Here is a 19031-nt window from a genome sequence, read left to right on the forward strand (position 1 = left end):
CCTGACACCAAGCTGCCAGTCCCTCAAGCAAACATAGAACACTGCAAAACAGAAGCTTACCTGGTAATTTTAATGGAATCACTTCTAAGTGAGAGCCTGTATCAATAATAAATTTCTTAGTCAAAGTAGGAAATTATTTAGTATTTAACAAACAATGAATTACTGAATATTTAAGTGGCATGTCTGCTAAAGAGCTTAGTCTAAGACAGTAGATAGAAAAATAATGGTACTAGTGCAGCTTCAGTTTTAATGTTTCATAGAATTTATGTATCTGTCACAAATAAAAATAGCAGTGATTTATTCTTTTGTGGCTGCTTCTATTAGGAGAACCCAGAATATTTGTTTTTTCTGGCTATACCTGGATCTTTGGCTTCAGAGGATCCTAGAAGGGGGAAAGCTTACTTTGAAAGAGAAATATTATTTATAATTATCTATATTGCTGGATATGATTTCATGCTTTGATAGTAATAATGACACTTAACACTTAGTTGATGCTCATTATTCAGAGATGTCTGGTTTTACTCATCTCTGAAATAAATATTTTTACCTTATGAAGTGTAGGTGTATCTTCAATTTATTTATTTGAAGTATATAATCTCGAGTCATTGGTATTCCAGAAAACTTTTTGAATAATTGAATTTAGGAGGGATAAAGCAATGGTATAACAAGCAAATGATGAAATTTTGAAACTTAATTCTGTACCACATTCTGCACTGGCAATTCTAGTCCATGTTTGTGTTTACACTTATTAAGAGAAGTCTCTGAAAGGAGGGAGGGAGGGTGTGGGTGGGGTTTGCCTTGTTTTTCATTATGGTGCTTTTTTACCATTTTGGAATTTCAGTAAAAATTCTGTCACCTTGCAGTCCTGCCAGTTTTCTTATCATACTTAATTATAAACATCTTAAAAAAAGAAGCTTTTTTGAGTTTAACAGATTATTCTTGGACCTTCACAAATCAAAATTAACATGCTACATGAATTTCTTTAAGCCCAATTCCTCAGCTGAAACACTACTAATTGAATAAGACCTAAAGAAACAGTTTTACATGAGCTCCTGAGTGATTTTTGGATTTATATTTGCAAAAAATTTTTGTAATGTTCCATAGTCACTTTAACATATCAGCAGTGATCTCATTCTTCCCTTTCATCTATATTACTGTATTTTATACCTGACCTTTTGCTCTTCCTTTGCCTTTCTGAACCTACATGAACTATTCTAAGCATGCTCCAAAGTATTTAACACCCTTCAGGACTGTCGTTCACCACAGCCCTGCCATGCTGAGGTTTGTTGGAGCAGATGAGTGGTGTTGTTCACTGCTTAACCAGCTGCTTTCTGTCTGAGCTGCACGTGAGAAAAGTATGTATAGTTCTGTAAACTATGTAATTCTTTTTAATATTTCTTTCTTTCCCCTTTGTAAGAACAGACAAGTAACACATTCAAGTTCTGTCCAAAAACAGTAATGGATTGGAGACCTGTTTCTAAAAATATATTTATATGTTTGCTATATCCGAATTCATTGATACCTCAACATGAACAATTTTATAAATGCAAAAACTGCTCACTTCCTCAATATTATTCTTATATTAAATTTCTACTTGCTGTTTGTTTTGTTACATATTGGTGAATATTCTCCCTGCTGTCTGAGGAGCTCAATTACAACCTGGTCATTAAAATACCTGTATTTTTTTTTGGTATGATGATATTTATGATTAAAAATGTCTTAAATTCACAGGGTCCCAACCCTTCCATTACACAGTTTGTGTTATCACTTGTTTCATTTATTCAGACTATGTTAAAATCACCTAATATTATTTCTGACTATGCCCTAAAAGCCTGCAGATGTTTTCCCAGTCTGCCTGTAATATTTACAGCTGATCCCTTTGCTCTGTAAACAACAAACAATATGGGGTAAATTAATCCCACAAAATGCTTTAATTGTGAAAATCATCAGCTTCTTTGGCTGGCTGAGGTACAGTGTGAGCAGAGGAAGGCTGTTGCCATTTTTCATTTTCTTGTCCTTCTAGCAGCTTTATTTGCAAATAACCAAATTTACTGTCTTCAAAATGTTTCATCACTCTTTTTTTCTCTCCAGTAGTTATTGGCTAAAATATGAATACCTTTAATTCATAATATTTTGTGTCACAATGCCATGTTTTTGAGACCAGTTTCCAAGGCTGTACCTCACAGATTCCTTTTCTGGTGAGATCTGTGGCTGTTCAGCTCACCTGAGACATACCTGATCAAGGGTTTACAAACAGATAAAAAAGGCTGGCTCTAGACTCTGAGGTTTGAAATATGTCCCATCCCAGTGTTCCCTCATTAAGATTCCTATTTGAATTAGCTCTACATTTGTGGCTTGTCACTTAAAAACCTGTGAAATTTTTGGGTCCTTCACAAAATCTGGAATTCTATGCTCACTTCAAGTCAATTTTGTGATTATAATTTGAGTTGTTTTCTAAATTGTGTTCTCAGATATCATTGCTTGATATTCATATTTATAACAGCTGATGTAAATATAATCTGGGAAGGAAATCTGCAGAGGGTGAATGCTGAACACACCACCTTTGCTGTCAGGGGAGCTGTAAACCTTTTCCCACATCCAAGTCCCTTGCAGCTAGCACTCCTGTTTTATTTCTGTGGCATTTGTGTATTATTAAAAAATAAGCAATAATACTATATGAAACAGTCCTCTAAAGTATGCTGCTGCGCTGATTATCTTTTTGTACATTCCGTGTAGGACACAATAACGCCTTGTGTTTGCACAGTTGTGTGATTTTTGTTACACCCAGTGGGAGCTTGTTTTCACAGGGGCTGTGTGTTTTGTTATTGCCATGGATGTTTGTTATTGTCACGTTGGGCCCTAATGGGCTGGTCTTGCTCTGCTTGCTCAAAGCCCTCCTCCCACTAAAGACTTGCAGCATCAGTAGCCTACAAATATGCAAGAGATTAAACTGAGAAAAAAATCACTTTTCCACACAGGGTATCACAACGTGCAGCTTATTTTTCCCTTTGAAATTAATTGACGAGTAAATAAACAGTTTTTTAGTATTTAGAAAAGGAGATTACACTATGAAATGGAGATGTGTTTGAGACATTTGTAGAGAGATTACACTTGCAGTGATACAATTTATCTCCATGTTCCAGTAGTAACTTTATGTGAATAAGGGCAGGAGAGCAGTAACAACTTTAAAAGTCTTCCAAATGGAAATACAGACTCTCAACCACTGGTATGGCCTCCATCACTGCACCACAAGCTTCACAAACTTTAGGAGGTGCAACATCTCTCTCAGCTGGGGATCTGCATTCAGACCCCTTCCATGGGTTGGAATGGAAAAGCACAGGAATTTTCAAAGGTCAGAAAAGAAAGTTTCTTGTGGAGTTGGGAACTGAAGTTGTCAATGCTGAGGCAAATGTGTCGAGCACTGTATTATCATGTGCCATGAAATTTCATCTGCTTTCTGATTCACAGAGTGCCCCGGTCAGTTTCTGTTCCTTAAATGGTGTTTTCATTCATTTCAATGTTAATTGTTTATAAAGTGTGAAGATAGAATTGTTTATAGTAATTTGTTTACAACCTTTTCCTTTTTATGTTTTTCTGAGCATCAATAATGAACCCAGAGCTAATGCTAATGCTAATGCTAAAGACAACTTAAAGTGCAAATACTTTAATCTATAATCCATACCTAAATTACAGTACAGTGCTCCCACATGACTTCTGTGTGGTAAATAAGCACCTGTTCTGAGTTCACATGTGTGTACATTTGCTTTATTTTTACAACTAAGTTTTTGTTAAAGAAGAAATTATTTACTGCTAGTGTTAAGTGGCTTATTTATTTTAAAAATTAAACCATTGCTGGGCTAGAATTAAGGTCCCCTTCAATTGCAGGAATAAAATGATTTCCTGCTGCTAATGTAGGTTTCTCTGGTGAATCTGAAGCCCTTAGGGAGGAGATGCCTTCCCTGCAGGTCTCTCAAGTGAAGGACTGCAAACTGCGCCCATTAATGCCCTCCTCTAAAGGGAATTCAGGCTGTAGGGAATCGGGAAAAGAAGGGAAAGGGGCTGAAGGGGGAGGTGGGGCTGCTTTGTTTTCTTTTCCACAGACACGTGAAACTTTGAGATTGCATTTCTCCGCGTTTGGCAGCGGGTGGGTGTGATCTGTGTGTCTGTGTGTGTGTGTTGACTCAGGCTGGACCAGCCTGCCCCTGACGTGTGGACTGGATCCTCTCCTCTGCAAGGGATCGAGTGTCAGCTCTGGCACAGCACGGGCGCACTGCATCTGGGCAGCTCACACGGCCCCTTCCAAGCATTTTTATATAGGAAGAGGCGTGTGCTGGCCAGTTTCGGAATTCTAGCACTGCTTTTAACTCCGAGTTTCCAGAGGGTTTTCTATCCGTTTGTCAGTTTGGATTTTTGTTAAATATATACACCCATGACAAATTAGCTGCCCTTACAAATTAGCTGCCCTTCTCAGGGATATGTGAATGTAAGAGGCAGGTAGGCTGACCTGAGAAAACTTGAAGCTGGAGATCAGCTTTTTACCACATTGTTGAGCATGTGGTACTCCCTGAAAAATTATTCTGTGGAATGGTGAAGAGTAAGATAGTTAAGGCCAAATATTTATCTTCCATTCATCAAGAAGGTACATTTAGTCAACTTTGTTCTTTGTTTTTCCATTCTTGTTCCTATCTTTCTTGTGGAGTTGACTGATATGCAGAAAAAGAAAAACCTGGCAAAATGTTTTCATTATAATTTGGAGGGGTTTCAGTTGACAGGGTTTTTGGGTTTTTTTAATTGCTTTTTGAATTTTTGGCAGTGTTTAAGTTTGGGTGTTTTATAATAATCTTTGGAAAGTTTTATAGAATGGGTCTGATATTCATAAATCAAAAAAAATCCGAAGGTGAGAAGTGAATCATCTGAGTTTTTTAAAAGCTGGTTAGCAAATGTGTGTGTAATGGACATTGATGTAAATGGCAAATAGATCTACACTAGTGCCAGTTAAATTCTGAATAGCCAAGACACTAGAATGTTAGAACTGCCCTCAACTCCCTGTCTGTGAAGCCCTTTAAATTTTAACTTGGATTATTTAATTGCATTTGTCCTTTCTCATACATAATTAAACAGGTGATGAAAACCAAATTGTAAATAACATAGTTATGCCTTGTCTTGGAAAGAATAATGCTCAATGGTATTCATTCACATAAGTAGTGGGAAACGGATTCATGTATGTCCTATGCTTGAATAGCTTAATATATTAGTTGTTGTGGTTCATCATTAAAATCATGGAAATGACAGCATGCTTTTAAAACCCTAAACGGCAAGATATGCTTTGATAGAATGAGGCCAACTCATAAAATCAAAAGGATAACATAATAAATAAAATTCCAGAAACCTGAGCATGTCTACTACAGCTTTGCCCTCCTGACTGTGCTGTTGATGTTGGCAGGCAGTGGGCTGCGATCGACAACTCGGGAGCAATGCCAAGGAAGACAACTGTGGAATCTGTGCAGGAGATGGCTCGACCTGCAGGCTTGTGAGGGGACAAGCTAAGGCACATGTCTCACCAGAAAAAAGTAGGTTGCAAATTGATCCTATGGTAATTTACCCTTGACTGTGTTTTCTGCTTGTATATTTGCATGCGTATGGCAGTGACCTTTTAGCCATACGCTTGTTTGCAGTTTTGCAAAGCTACTTATTCTAAAGTCTGTGCTAGATTAGTCTACTGAAATTCCGAGAGGGATACCACACATTCGAGTATAGCTAGGAAAGAATTTGAGATATGCATTTTTTTTTTTAATGGAGCCACTCAATTCATTCTATCAGGAATAACCATCAAGATGAACATCTTATTTTAGAGGGTATCCTCATGTATATGTGATGCTGCAGCAATGTTTTTAATCCATGGAAATATCTTATAGATGGTTTTAATCTTATATATGGTTTTATGGAAATAGTGGCCTGTGCTTATAAGTACCTGGTTTTCAAATTAACTTGGATTTTTTTTTTTTTTTTTTTTTTTTTGTGGTGTCTGATGACAGTTGAACTTCAGGGGCAAGTTACTACTTCTATGGTATTCTATGGTACAAAAAGCACAAAGTGAAAGGGACTGATACTTCCATCTCTTTTTCTGTGTGTTTGGCTCAAATTCCACCATTCTTTCTCAAAATAATTCACATCTTAGTGGGAGTAACTCTGTTGGTCTCAGTAATATTGAAAATATAAAATATGAAGCAAGGAAAGGTATTGGAAGTAGACCCTTTATTGGAGTCTGAAGAGGCTGGCTGTTTTGATATGCAAGCAAGGTTTTCCAAACAAAGATTCCCCTCTGACACTGGTGCTCTCCACCCTCACAGATGATGCTCCCTGGAATGTCACAGCACATGTCCCATGTGTTTATCATACGAATAGTTGCCTCACATAAATTTTTCTTTTTCTGAACTCACAGGGTGCATTTGTCACAAGGGGATGGAGCCTTTGGGGTTAATTACCTTCTTGCAAAGTCACCAGATAGAAGGGTGCTCTTAAAGTCAGTGCTCAAAGTTCAAATTTAACCAGCTTTTCTTTTTCATGCATGAAGCACCTGCCACTGGCAGTTGCCTGTTTTAATACTGTTGTATTTCAGCTTGCAAAGATTTCACTTGTGCCCTGATTTTGAAAGAGCTTTGTATATTGAATCATGCTAAAAATCTTATTGCAGTATATATAACTATTCCCATGGGTTTTTTATGACACTGTTTGCAGTATGCTTCAGTTTGGATGTAACTTGGAGTAGTTTATTTGTTATCTCAATGCTCATTGCTTTGCAGTGTGGTGTCTTGTACTGCCCTGGAACAGTGTTTGGTACCACCATGCAGGAGCATAATTTCTGTAATTCAATACACATATATAGCAAAGACAATCTAAATTAAAAAGTGTCTGGTTGTGTGGCAGCAACTTGTAAAGTCATAGGATAATTTTCCACAAGTCAAAGAGCCTTTTTTACATATTAGATCGTCTATCAGTGTTAACCTTTGTCTTGCTTTGACTAAAGGTCTTTTTTTATTGATGGGAGAGTGTAGTTCAGTAATTTATAGATGAAAGATGAGAAAATGTCTTGGATGCTTACAATGAACTGAAAAAGAATTTTCATGAGGGGCCACATTTTATTCATTTGCCATATCAAAGACTCGGAGCTTCTGGTCAGCATAGAGCAAGTCCTTGTAAAGCAAATACTTTTGTAATGTCTCCAAGCTGTATTTGTTTTGTGTCTATATATAGATAGATACAGATATATAAGGATATATATAAACAAAATAACTCTTTCCCTTTCTGATGTGAGGGTCAACTGGAATTGAAGGGATTTGTGTTGTCTATTCCAGCTTTACAGCACCAGAGATTCTCCTGGGGAAGAATGATTCCTGGGGACACCATAGCTAGTTCTAAGGCAGCCCAAATAAACTTTTTGGATTGGTGACTTTGACTGGATAGTTCATGATAAATGAAATTAAAAATTGCATATTTAATTGCTGCTTAGAATAGAAGTACGGTAAAGACAAAGTGGCAAAAGGGATCTGGTTTTGAAACTGTCATTTTGTGATAGAAAATATTAATTTCACTTGTGGTACTCTGGCTTAGGTAAGAGCTGACTAGAGCTGACATCACTTGGTGGAAGGTCTCCCACTGCCCTAAAGGTTCTGAAGAATGCCCATGGTTCATTGTTTCCTCTGTCATAATCCAAAGTTTCCTTAAGAGTCCTTTAAAATTAAAGACCAAAAAAGACTATTCTGAGGAAAGATGTCAGTTTTGCCAAGTTTTGGGTTTATCTTGCACTGAAGTAGGCTGGATGATATGAATGAATTACCACTGGCATAAGGAAAACAGTACACATGTTACTAAATTCAGAACTTTACGTTTTTCTTGGTTATTGTGATGGTGCCAAAATATATTTTGGGTCAAGTTGTTCAACACTATGCAATGAGTTCCATATAATCATCCTGTGTGTGAATGAAATGTGGAAATAAAACCATCCTTTCTTTGTGGTAAAATATCAGTGTAGGGAAGCACATTATCTTCCAGAGTCATTTGGAAGCTTTCAGATTTAGTGTTGAGAAAATATCGACACATGACAGAAATGTATTTAAGAGGGTGCTTAAGGCTGTGAGCAGGATGTAAATTTTACTGTTCAATGAAGCAAATTAAAGAACTGGAAGGAAAGCAAGAGCCAAAGATTTTAGTTTAAAAAAGGGTCATAAGGGGAAATAAAGTGCTTGGTTATCTTAGGCTTTATTTTAAAACAAAGGAATTTAGGCATTGATAGCAAATGATTTCTCATGAAGGACTAATTTTGTTTTATTATCTTTTTTATATGTTTTTATATTAAGTTAATGTCTTTGATCAGAAAGTTAAACAGCAGTGAAAGAGAGCTTACTGTTTTGCAAATATGGAAGGAACAATTATTTCAAAAGTTTATTTTTTCCACTAACACTAAATTGCCTTTGAAAGACAAAGTAAGTTAAACTTCTGTCAGCAAGCCAGATTCTAACATTCTGGTAAAATGATTAAAGGTTTGACTAACGATATTCAAACAAAAAGTGTAATAGGTTGTAAAATGTGCCATCCCACTGGGAAATGAGATATCATGGGCCTGAAGCTTCTAGTACTAAATGCATGGAACTGCCATTAACTCTACTGCACTTTGTGCACATGGAAAAATCGTAGGATTGGGCCCTCATATCTGCTTCCTGCACCAATGTTGGCCAGAAAAGGCAGAAAAATGTTCTGGTTCTGATATCAACAAAGAAGGAAAGATGCTGGTTTAATGTGGGGTGAAGTTGAAGGCATGGACTTGTCCCAGTCTGGTTTTATTTGATTCCCAAAGTGCAAAGTACTTGCAAGTTTTGCCTTAATGTTTTGCTAAAGAGCTTCTTATAAAAGTTTCCACTGGTGATGGCTTTGTAACTGTTTGAATTTCCTTTTGCCATGTGCTTTATTTCCTATGGCGCTTGAGTAGTAACCAATGGTCACTTCTTCTCACATGATGTGTGCCATCATCCCCAAGCGTGCTTAACCAAAAACCTAATTTTACTTCGGTCATTCATCTAAACAGAGGCCTTTGGCACAGCTCCCTCTTCTGTGTCATCAGCCAGCTCAACTTTGTGACAACTTCTTGCCTCACATCATTTTCCCTCTTTGAAATAAATGTACATGGAGCTAGCAATTGTCAAGGTTGCCTGATACTTCATTTTGTATGAAGGATTATTTGCCAAAATTAGACAGTTGTGTCAGTAACTTCTCATGCCAGGTGCTATGTGTTTTGGAGAAAATTCAGCCAAAACAGCTCAGCATATTCCAAGGACACAGAAGAGAAAAAACATGTTGTTTCCCACTGTCAAAACATTCTTGAAACCTTTTATTTAATATGTCTTAAAATCCCCCATTGTTGGACTTGATCACAGATCAGGGATTTGAAATTTGGCAGGCAATGATCTTCTGGTCATGGATAAGTCTTTTGCAATGTCTGTGAACATCAACACATATTTTACTACAACCTTTACAAAAATCCCCAACCTTTTCCTTCAGTTTCAGTGGAATCTTCTTGGATGTTAACAGCTGAAATTTCTGAAAACTTATCCTTTTAAGTGTTCTCTAGCTTGTTACAAGTCCTGACTGCAAACAGATTGCATGTGTCTAACCTCCTTAGAATACATTAACATGTTGCTCTTCCAGAAATAAACTCTTAAATTTTTTCCTTGAGGTTGCTCTTGCTTTCTGCTTTACTGCAATGTGGACCAGGTGCCATGGGATGAACTCTGTGATGCCTCCTACCTCACATTCAGGCATTCCAAAGAGATTTTGTGGAGAGCTTCCAATCTCCTGAGCTTCGGACTTATGACAGGGAGTGATGAGCTCACATGAGGAGAGGGAAAGATGAGATGAGCTGAACAGAAAGATTTGCCATTAGTTCATGCAGTGAAGGAAAGGCAGATGTGAGAAGGTGGGTGGAGGTTGTGGGACTGAGTGTACAGACACACTGAGTCAAAGAAAAGAGGAAGAGAAGACTGAGATTAGATAAGGAATCTGGGTGGGAGATGGAGTCAAAAACACTTGGAGAGGAAGGGGGGAAATCAGCTATCTGTAGAGCCAGAAGAGGGAATTGGGACTGGTTTGGCAGGAAAACTGTGTGTGGGGAGGGTGCCAGTGCATTAGGGTTCCAGTATGGATAAGGAACGTGTTTTTTGAAGCAAATTTCATCATGGCCCTAACATACTGTTCATCAGTTCACATCACAGCATGGTCTTGCGGAGCATAAATTGGAATTTTTTGGATGAAGCTAAACCAGAAGATGTGTCCCAGAAAAGCACCTGATGTTCTCCAGCAGCTACAGGGGAGAATATACAGTCCAGGGGATCAGACTAGAATTAGTCCCAACGAGGCACCTGTAATTTTGTAGTGTGGATGCTGGGTCTTCAGCACCAGCTGTTCCAGTCTAGCCATCCCTTTATTTTGGTTAGTTTATCTGGGGCTGTTACAGGTAGTATGAAGCTTCCTTCTGTAATGTCATGGTCCCTTTTGTCTTGAAGAAATTTCCTTGTAAGGACATTGGCTATTTCATGACTTATTTTGTACTGCATTTCCTTAAGATTCATTGAGGGGCTGTTTACTGCATGTCTTTTATGTTTTCTCCAGTGCATGTACTTGGCTTTGCTTTCATTAGGCGGGTCAGCACAAAGCCCAGAAGTGCACAAGGGCAGCAGTGCCTTCTGGAATTATGCCTGATGCCAGAATGGATGAGGAAAGCCACTGCAATAAGACTCCAAATATTTTGAGATTTTTACTTCCTGTGTGCTGTAGTTGTTCCTGGATTATTGTTTGTACTTTGAGAGCACAAAGGTCTTCAATAAGAATCAGGGAACCAGAAAATAAGTTCTGAGCAAATACATAGAAAGAAACACTTTTTATAGACCTGAAATAAACCCTCTGGCCTGCTATAAGAAGAGAGAGGGAAAAATCCCAACTGGCCCATATGTGAAACAGTAAATGGGTCCACCATGGCCCACATGGAAAAATAAATAAAACCTGCTGAACTGGATTGAGTTTAGGAATGTGGCTCCTTTATTTTGATCCTGGGGATTAGCTCCCAGTCTTACCATAGCAGGGAGTCTGATCTTGCTCTCATTGAGATCCAAAATCTAAATCCACATTAACACCATAGAAACAGGATCAAACCTTGACATCTAAAGTAAAAGTAATCCAGGAGCTTAATCAGCAAGTGCTGTGTTGTGTGCACACATTTGCTGAGTGTCTCTTGGTGAGAGTGGAGGGAGATGACTCCATGTGCTGCTGGGAATCCCAATCCTGAAAAGAGTGTTGGAATAGAGACACAATACCTCACCTGTTTCTCAGTTTTTAAGGTGAGCCTTAATCTGAGCTCAGATTTAGATTTTAATGTTTCTGCATGATCCAGCTGAATTTGGGCTAATTTGTTTTCATCTTTAGACAAAGGTCAGCAATTAACTTTCAAAGAAATACTGTAAAGGGAAAAAAAAAAAAGGTAATTGAAAATTCTCAGTATGGATTTCAGAGTAGCAATTTCCCCTTATGTTTTTGTAAGAGTTCACTGCTTTTAGCACTGTGGACCCTACTGATTTAATGGGAAATATACAGTATAACCATTTTAAATGGGTTTACAGAGCCTCTTGTTTCTTTAAGAATATGAATTACATTCAACTGAGAACCAGAGACCTTTAGAATATATAGTTTTGGAGCCAGACCTGGACAACCTTAACTATTGTTTCAAAGCTGTCCCTAAGACAAGGAGGAATCCCTTATGGTCAGTTCTGTCCTGTTTCTTCCAAACACTCATCTCTGTTCAGAAGTCCAAAAATCTCACATTTATTTTTTCCTATAATTTACTTCATCTCAAGGAAAGACTGCCCTAGGTCATAATTATCTCAGTCAGGTTACAAAAATCTCCTGCTGTCAGACTTCTTGACAGGTCTGTGGGCTGCAGAGGTTGCCTGCTGCTGCGGTGGTGAGCTTAGTCATCTCTAATGCAAATAAAACACTTTCTGGTAATATTGTCTGTGCTGCAGAGAAACACCAAATTTAGCACCCCCATGAGACTTTTGGACCATATCAGAGAGTGCTTCGGTGAGGGTGGAATGTCTGTAGTACTGCTAAAGGAATGTGAGGCATCCTGGAAAGGGATCTGCAGGGTCTGTGGGGCCAGCGGAGCTGCCTGTGGGGAGGTGCAGGGAGCTCAGCAGGATGACCCTGGTTGTTCCCCAGAGTCCTGCACATCTGTGCACATCTGCACACCTGGGCTGCCCTCGGTCCCATCTGAGAGCAGCAGGTCCTGTATTCTGAGCTGGTCATCATCTGGCTTTTGCTCGAGGTGCTGTGCTGTGACTGACCACTGGTTGTTACCAGGATGGGATTCAGTTCCTGACCAAGTAAGGCCAGATGGGCCCCCCAAACCTGCTTTCTCTCAAATACTGTCAAGCACATGTGAATTCAGTAGTTATTTCCTTACTTTAAAGATATACACACCCACTACCTCCTGGCTATCTTTAGCAATTCCTCTGATGAAAAACCAAGATGCAGAAAGATATTAAGTGGTTCAGTAGTTAATGTTTTTTCCAGGACTTCTTAGTTGTATTATTGTTTTACTGTAGTATTTTTCACTTTGGTGGAATACACAAGAATGAAATTAATAAAGCTCATATTTTATTACATCAAAAATAAATTGTTATATTTAAATGTCCTTCCTAGAAATTGACGATATAAAAACTGTAACATAAGAAGGTGTTTATTTCAGAAAAAATAATTGCAGTATTTGCTTGAAGTATTTTGAACATTTGGCAGGAAATCATACTTATACTAAGGAGATGTAAACCAGAAGCTGATAATTTAGCATCTACTATAATGGGGTTCGGTTTAAAGTGGAAAGAAACCTTTTTAAACTTTTTTTTTTTTTTTTTTTTTTTTTTTTGTTAAAACTAAACTCAACTATTCTTCCTCTAAATATTTTACGGGTAATTCTGGAGCCAGTGTATCAGTGACTTTCAACACACATTACTTTCAAAAGGAACTTCCTCTGCACCAGCCACTGAATGTGCATTAGTTTCATCAGCAAACAGAGCATCTTGTCAGGGTGCAGCTGCAGAGGGCACATGTGGCAGGGCCTGCCTTACAGAAGATACACACTTGGGCCATGATGGAAATGGGTGACAGCTCCTTGGATGCTTCTCTCTTCCTTTCTGGATATCCCTGTGGATACCCTCTTCTGAGAGCTCTGCTTTTGTTGGCATAAGAGTCTCTAGCCTGCTGATTTGACTGGTAACTCAGTTTGCTCAGGCAAATCACAGATTTCCTACATTTGAAATGAGAAGTAATACCTTTCTGCCTTTGTAAAATGCACTGAAGTAAGTGTGTTGCACATTTATATATGAAGAGGCCTTTCAGGCAGCCAAAAGCTGTTTTGTATTGATATGTCCTGTTGGGGGCTGGTTTGGTTTATAGTTCATTTTAAATTGAGCCTCTTACTGGAAGAAATGATCTTATATGGTAAGTTAGATGCAGACACTATTATAACATATACCTTATAGCTATTATATATTTGCTCTTAACTGGTCTGTAATTGGTTAAGGGCTAGTGTTAAGTAGATGATTTATTTCCTGTAAGTCCTGCCACTTATTAAAGTTGTGACCTGCAGCAGGAAATGAGGTGTGGGCAAAATGAGACTGAACAGCTGCAGATTTTTGTAAGGGGGAAGGACTACTTAGCAGATTCCTTATGTCAATTCAGTGATTAGAAAATAAAACTAGGACAACAGAGTGCAAATATGTTCCTAATACACTACTGACATTTCAGTTGTTATTGTTAATACCAAATTATTTTCCTAGAGAAAGCAAGATTTACAAGTCCATTTGTAGGTCTTAAGAGTTGCATGACATAGCAAACAGACTCAGTACACTGTACTTAATAAAGTAATGTAGTATTTTTAATAGAAAAATTGTAAAAGCTGTGAAATATTTTCTTAGACACATTTGATGGTTTTCAGTCTAATTATGTGATGTAAAAATTCCCTGATGAAAGATAACTTCTAAAACAGTTGTTTAATGTTTGTAGGAGAAGAAACTGTGATTGCTGTACCACATGGGAGTCGCAGTGTGAGAATTACCCTGAAAGGACCAGCACACCTTGGTATGACTGAGCTGTTTTATGTATTTATACATAGGCAGAAGATAAAAACAGAACCTTGTATCTGAACTCATCCAAACTTTGGAAAATATGGGTAAGATCATGACCTCGATACTTTGATTCCTCTTCCCATCTTTAATATCCAACCTGGAGGGAGTCCTAGAGAACACTGGAAAGTTTACTTGGTAAAAGGAAGTAGAATATATAGTGGTGGTTTCTATTCCTGCCATTTAAACCAATATAAGGCATCTCAAATACTCTTAAACTCTTAAACAACATGCAAAAAAAAAAAAATAAAATAAAAACTTCCAGAGGATTATGTGTGGAACCAACAACCCCTGCATAACTCAGCACCAGATTTCTGTTGAAGCCTTGGACAAGTGATCTAGGAACAAATGAAGTAGGGTGAATGACTACAGAAGTCCTGTTTCCATGTAAATATTTCAGTCATTACGTACCACCAATGAGAAACAGTTTGTTATTCTGTAAGAATAACAAAATATTGTTTTCCAATATTTTCTTATAAGGCTGATGGCAGTATTTATGGCAATTTCTTTATCCATAGGCCTAGTTTGCCAAGAGAATTGATGGTTTCAATGATAAGTGATATTGCTATACCAAGCAATGAGATAAACTATTCCTTTAACTTTGAACAATTTTTTATTTGTAGAAGTGGCAGATGTAATCTGGATCATAGAAACAGAAAGAACTTCAGCTCTGAGATATGTAAACAGAAGTAAAAAGTGTTTTATTTGAAAATTGCTCATAAGTTTGTTTGCTTTCAAAAATATATTGTCACATCCTTTCAAAGAAAAAACAATGAAATAAAACTCCCTCTTCAGAACAGCTCCAGAGTGACAATAACTTCTAGATATACTACTCATATTTAAAAAGTACAAAGCTGAATTTATATTGGAATAAATAATATTCCTTTAAAACTTTTGCAGGGTATGTGTGAAGGAGTGATCCTGACCAGTTCAGGTCAGGACTCTTGGACTTTCTTAAGTAGTTCTGCAGAAGAAAGTTGTTGTTTCAGCTTTGTATGAGGAAAAAGTACTAGATTGAGTGGTTCTTGGGGGATTTCTGGAAAGCTCCTGAGGAATGCAGCAGCAACTCAGTAACTAAGTACAGAGTGCTCCTGGCTTCCTACCCAGGGTGGTTCTGTAAAGAAGCTGTGGCTTGGCATTACCTTTGTTAGTTCACTCTCTAGCTGGACAGGAATTGTGAAATGTTCCTTTAACCACTTCCACCAGCACATCTGTTTGCCAATCTGCAAGGATTTAGACATTTTTTACCTAAAACTAAAATTGCAGAGGTAAAAAACAACTGAGAGCTGTTGTGGGGAGGGAGGTGAGAATTGCTTCTGGCTTCATAGCCAGGTCTCCAGGAGCTGATGCTCCAGAGAGCCTTCTCCACCTTCCCACTGTATGGTTAATTGTGTTTGTCACTCAGCAGAAGATACCAAATGATCTTTTGCTGCAGCTTCATCAACCTCAGTGTGGGTGTGCTGGTATAATTAAAGCCAGAGTTGGTTTTTTTAAATCACCTATTATTGCAGGTTCCATTTGTCAGGGATGTTTTTCCTGGCTTGCAAGGAGTTGAATTTAACAGGTGAAGCAGGGACTACTTATTGTTAAAATTTTATCCTGCCTCCTGTTGCCAGTATATATTTGTCCTTCAAGTAGAGTCAGCAGCAATAGCAAAAACTTGAAGAGCACTATGGAGTGTCTGGCTCTTTTCCCTTTATCTTCTGTTCTGTGAGGTTTCATCCTGGGTTTATGATCTGGTCTTGTTCCAGGAAAGCACAGCTGCTGGACTAATCAAAAATGGAAATGTGGTTGGAGATGTAGCACATAACAGATTTGAAACAAATGCTCTGAGCATTGTTTTGCAACCTGCAGTTAGTGTTTGAGCAAGAACTGCATTTCTTTGTGGCTGGTTAGAATAAGTACTTTGTTTGTGCCTCTGGGCACTTAAAGACAGGCAGCAGATTCATCAAGATGTTACTTTGGGTTTTTAACAAATATGGCCCCCCCGTACTTCTGCCCGCTAGGGTTGGTGAAAGATTTGGTGGAAAATTACCAAGTAATTAGGACAAAAATGGGTCTGAATAAAATGTTTCATTGTGTTGGCTTTGTTTTTGATTTGGACTGTATCATGGCTTTTCTAATAGTTGTTTTAAGAGCGTTAGAATCAAATGTAAGACTGAAAGTTCCCTGAAATTAATCCTCCAGCAGAAGAAACAGGAAAACCAGAAGCTAATATTTTTACAAGTGGCTAATGCTAGATAACTGAGTTCGTGAACTTAGGGAGGATAAACGTTACTGAAAGGAACTCAAATGTTTTCTTTTTGTCAATTTTTTCCCTGCTCCCAGTGATTTGCATCACGTGGCAGCCTTTAGCTGTGGGTTTGTCTTCGGCAGATGCTCAGAGGAGCACGGGGTTGCTTGTTGCTTGCATTTTGAGAAGAATGTTTTGTATTGTGCTACCTAGAAATGAATCACAGAAAAGAAGCAGCTTTTGGGCAGCACCCTACTTGCTCTCTATTGACTGGGAGCAGGAGCTGTTTCTCTGGGAACTCTCCCGTGCATCTCTCTGCACAGGGAGGTTCCTGTGCCCCACTGCCCTGCTCCTTCCTGCACCGAGAGAATGGGGGGCTTCTGTCCACAGCTGGGCAGAAAAATTGCCACTTTTGCAAAGGGAGGGAAAATAACTAAACATGGAGAGTTATAGGTCCTGGCACTGGTGGTTGTCCTGTGATTAGGCACAGAAACAGGTGAGCACTCAAGAAAATTCCCTGTCCATGTGACTCTTCACATCTGGAGTCTCAAGGAATTGATTTAGGATGAGGAAGTTTACTCCTGAAGTCAAACTTCCCAGGTCTTTAGTATAACAGACTCTGCAGAACAAATAAATGTTTGGTGAATTCTTTTCTTGTCATGAAACCAGCTGATCAAACCTATGTTCTCAGTTACTTCTCTGAAATCAATAAATGAACAGTCCAATAAGCATGATTATGTTATGTATGTGTTAAATGCACCAAATGCTTGGTGTCTCTCTGTTCTAGAGGCTGTGATGACAAGCACTAGGTACCACTGAGTAGGAATGCATTGCATCAGAGGTTATCCCTTGTGCTGCAGAATAGCTCCTCATCTCCCTGTGTGACACAGGAAAAATCTGAGCAGCTGTTCTGGGCTTCAGTGGTGTGACCCCAACACAGCCCATGGCTCCATAGCTGGACCTTGCAAATAAACACATGATTTGCATCCACATCCAGTGTAGCTCTAATGTAAACATGTCAGCTCTCTGGGAGTTTCTGTCTGGTTAGTTGCTGAACAATATTCTTTGTTTCTGCTTAGAAAAACATCAAAAATATTATTTATTTAAAAAAATAGTAAAAAGACAGCTGAGGTCACCAAATAAACATTTCCATCATCTTTTTGCTCCAGCTGGATTGTAATGCTTTGTATTCTTAAATACTAGTTTCAAAAGGGTCCTGCACTCCTGAGGATCTTACTGAATTTATTTTAAGTTGGAAGTACTTAGGATTTGATTTTACTCTTATTTTTTAAAATGAGACAGTAATAGGCACCATGAATTATTACTTACATTTAAGCAGTGTTTGTGATCAAGCAGTAAGTTTGTGATTTAAGCATGAAATTTGGGATCAAGGCTTGCAGAAGCTTAATCCAGGAATTCTGAGTTCCATATATTTTAAAGGGTTATTTTGAAATGCAATCAGGAAATGATACTTCTATAAAGTGACAAACAGAAATACGTAGTAATCTTAATACTTGTTTTTTTCTGGGATTAGTTTATATCTATTTGTTCCTAATTGAAATGTGTTGCTCAGTGGGGCATTCTGATTCCCAGAGATTTATCTTTTCTCTTTGACAATGTACATTTTATTCACCACTAGATTCATACCCTGTGATTAACATAAAGTCATTTCCTAGAAACAAATCCTTCCTGAAACTTCCTTCCAGCCATGTATGTGATCTTTGTTATACCTATGAGCACAGTGGAACTTAATGCTTACAAGCTTGGGATAATGGTGGTATGTTTTCAAGGAATTTAATTAATTCTATAATTTCTTTATTCTTTTTGTTGGGGTGCTTCAGAATACATGTTTGCTTAAAAAATATGAAGGAAGAAAACAGTTAATGATGGATTGCAGCATTCAGAGTACATTTTCAGTGCAGGTAAAACCAGATGCTTAAATGGTCTAGCCTGACTTAGGTAACTTTGTTTAAAGTACCAAAAAAGGCAAGGTAGTGGGAGAAAGAGGGTATTTATAGCTCATCAAAAGATTCCTTTTAGCTTGCCCTGAGCTCATCTGAGATTCATGCTTTTCTCATGCAGTGCTCTGGTAGATTGTAACCAGACCAGTGTATTTCAAGTCATGCATCTTGCTGTGCCTCTGTGCTGTACTGCACAGAGCTCAAAATTCTACCTTCATTATGAATATCTTCCTTTAGCTTTGTCCACTTACAGTTCAGTCAGCTTTCTGGAAGTGATTTAATCTTAAAATGCTTCATCTGTCTTCTGGAGGTTGAGGGCTGCTAGTTTAATCTGTTTCCAAGGAGTAGAGAACAATTCAGAAAGGGTTTTCATCACCAGCTGTTCTGGGAAAGGGCCGTCCCCTGCAGCTGCCCACCTCCTGGCCCAGCTTTTCCTCACATGGGAAATGCTCAAAGCTGACTTAAGGATCTTGGTGCAGTGATTCAGGTATTGAGGTGAGTGGCAGGTGGGTTTGGCAGCGTTCAGGCTTCTCTGGAGACTCACTGCTCAGATTGCTTGGCTTTTTGAGTTGCCTGGAAGTATGAGGTATTTTTCTCTATATTGATTCTATC

The 19031-nt window shown here is 38.3% G+C and overlaps 1 protein-coding gene across 8 annotated transcripts in view; it reads left to right on the top strand.

The window, feature by feature from the left end:
- Window positions 1-19031, top strand: part of ADAMTSL3 (ADAMTS like 3) — a 178225-nt gene that overhangs the window by 98544 nt on the left and 60650 nt on the right. For 6 of the 8 annotated variants that reach the window (XR_014957531.1, XM_085588300.1, XM_085588304.1 and 3 more), the window contains exons 7-8: window positions 5444-5570; window positions 14107-14181. Coding sequence is in view for 5 of the 8 variants with exons in the window: in XM_085588300.1 (XP_085444426.1) it covers window positions 5444-5570; window positions 14107-14181 (202 nt within the window). In the remaining 3 variants the exon portion in view is untranslated. The other 2 variants (XM_085588306.1, XM_085588305.1) reach the window with 2 other exon arrangements.

The sequence above is a fragment of the Lonchura striata genome, chromosome 10, assembly GCF_050655825.1.
Source record: "Lonchura striata isolate lonStrDom1 chromosome 10, ASM5065582v1, whole genome shotgun sequence".
In the NCBI taxonomy this organism is placed as follows: domain Eukaryota; kingdom Metazoa; phylum Chordata; class Aves; order Passeriformes; family Estrildidae; genus Lonchura; species Lonchura striata.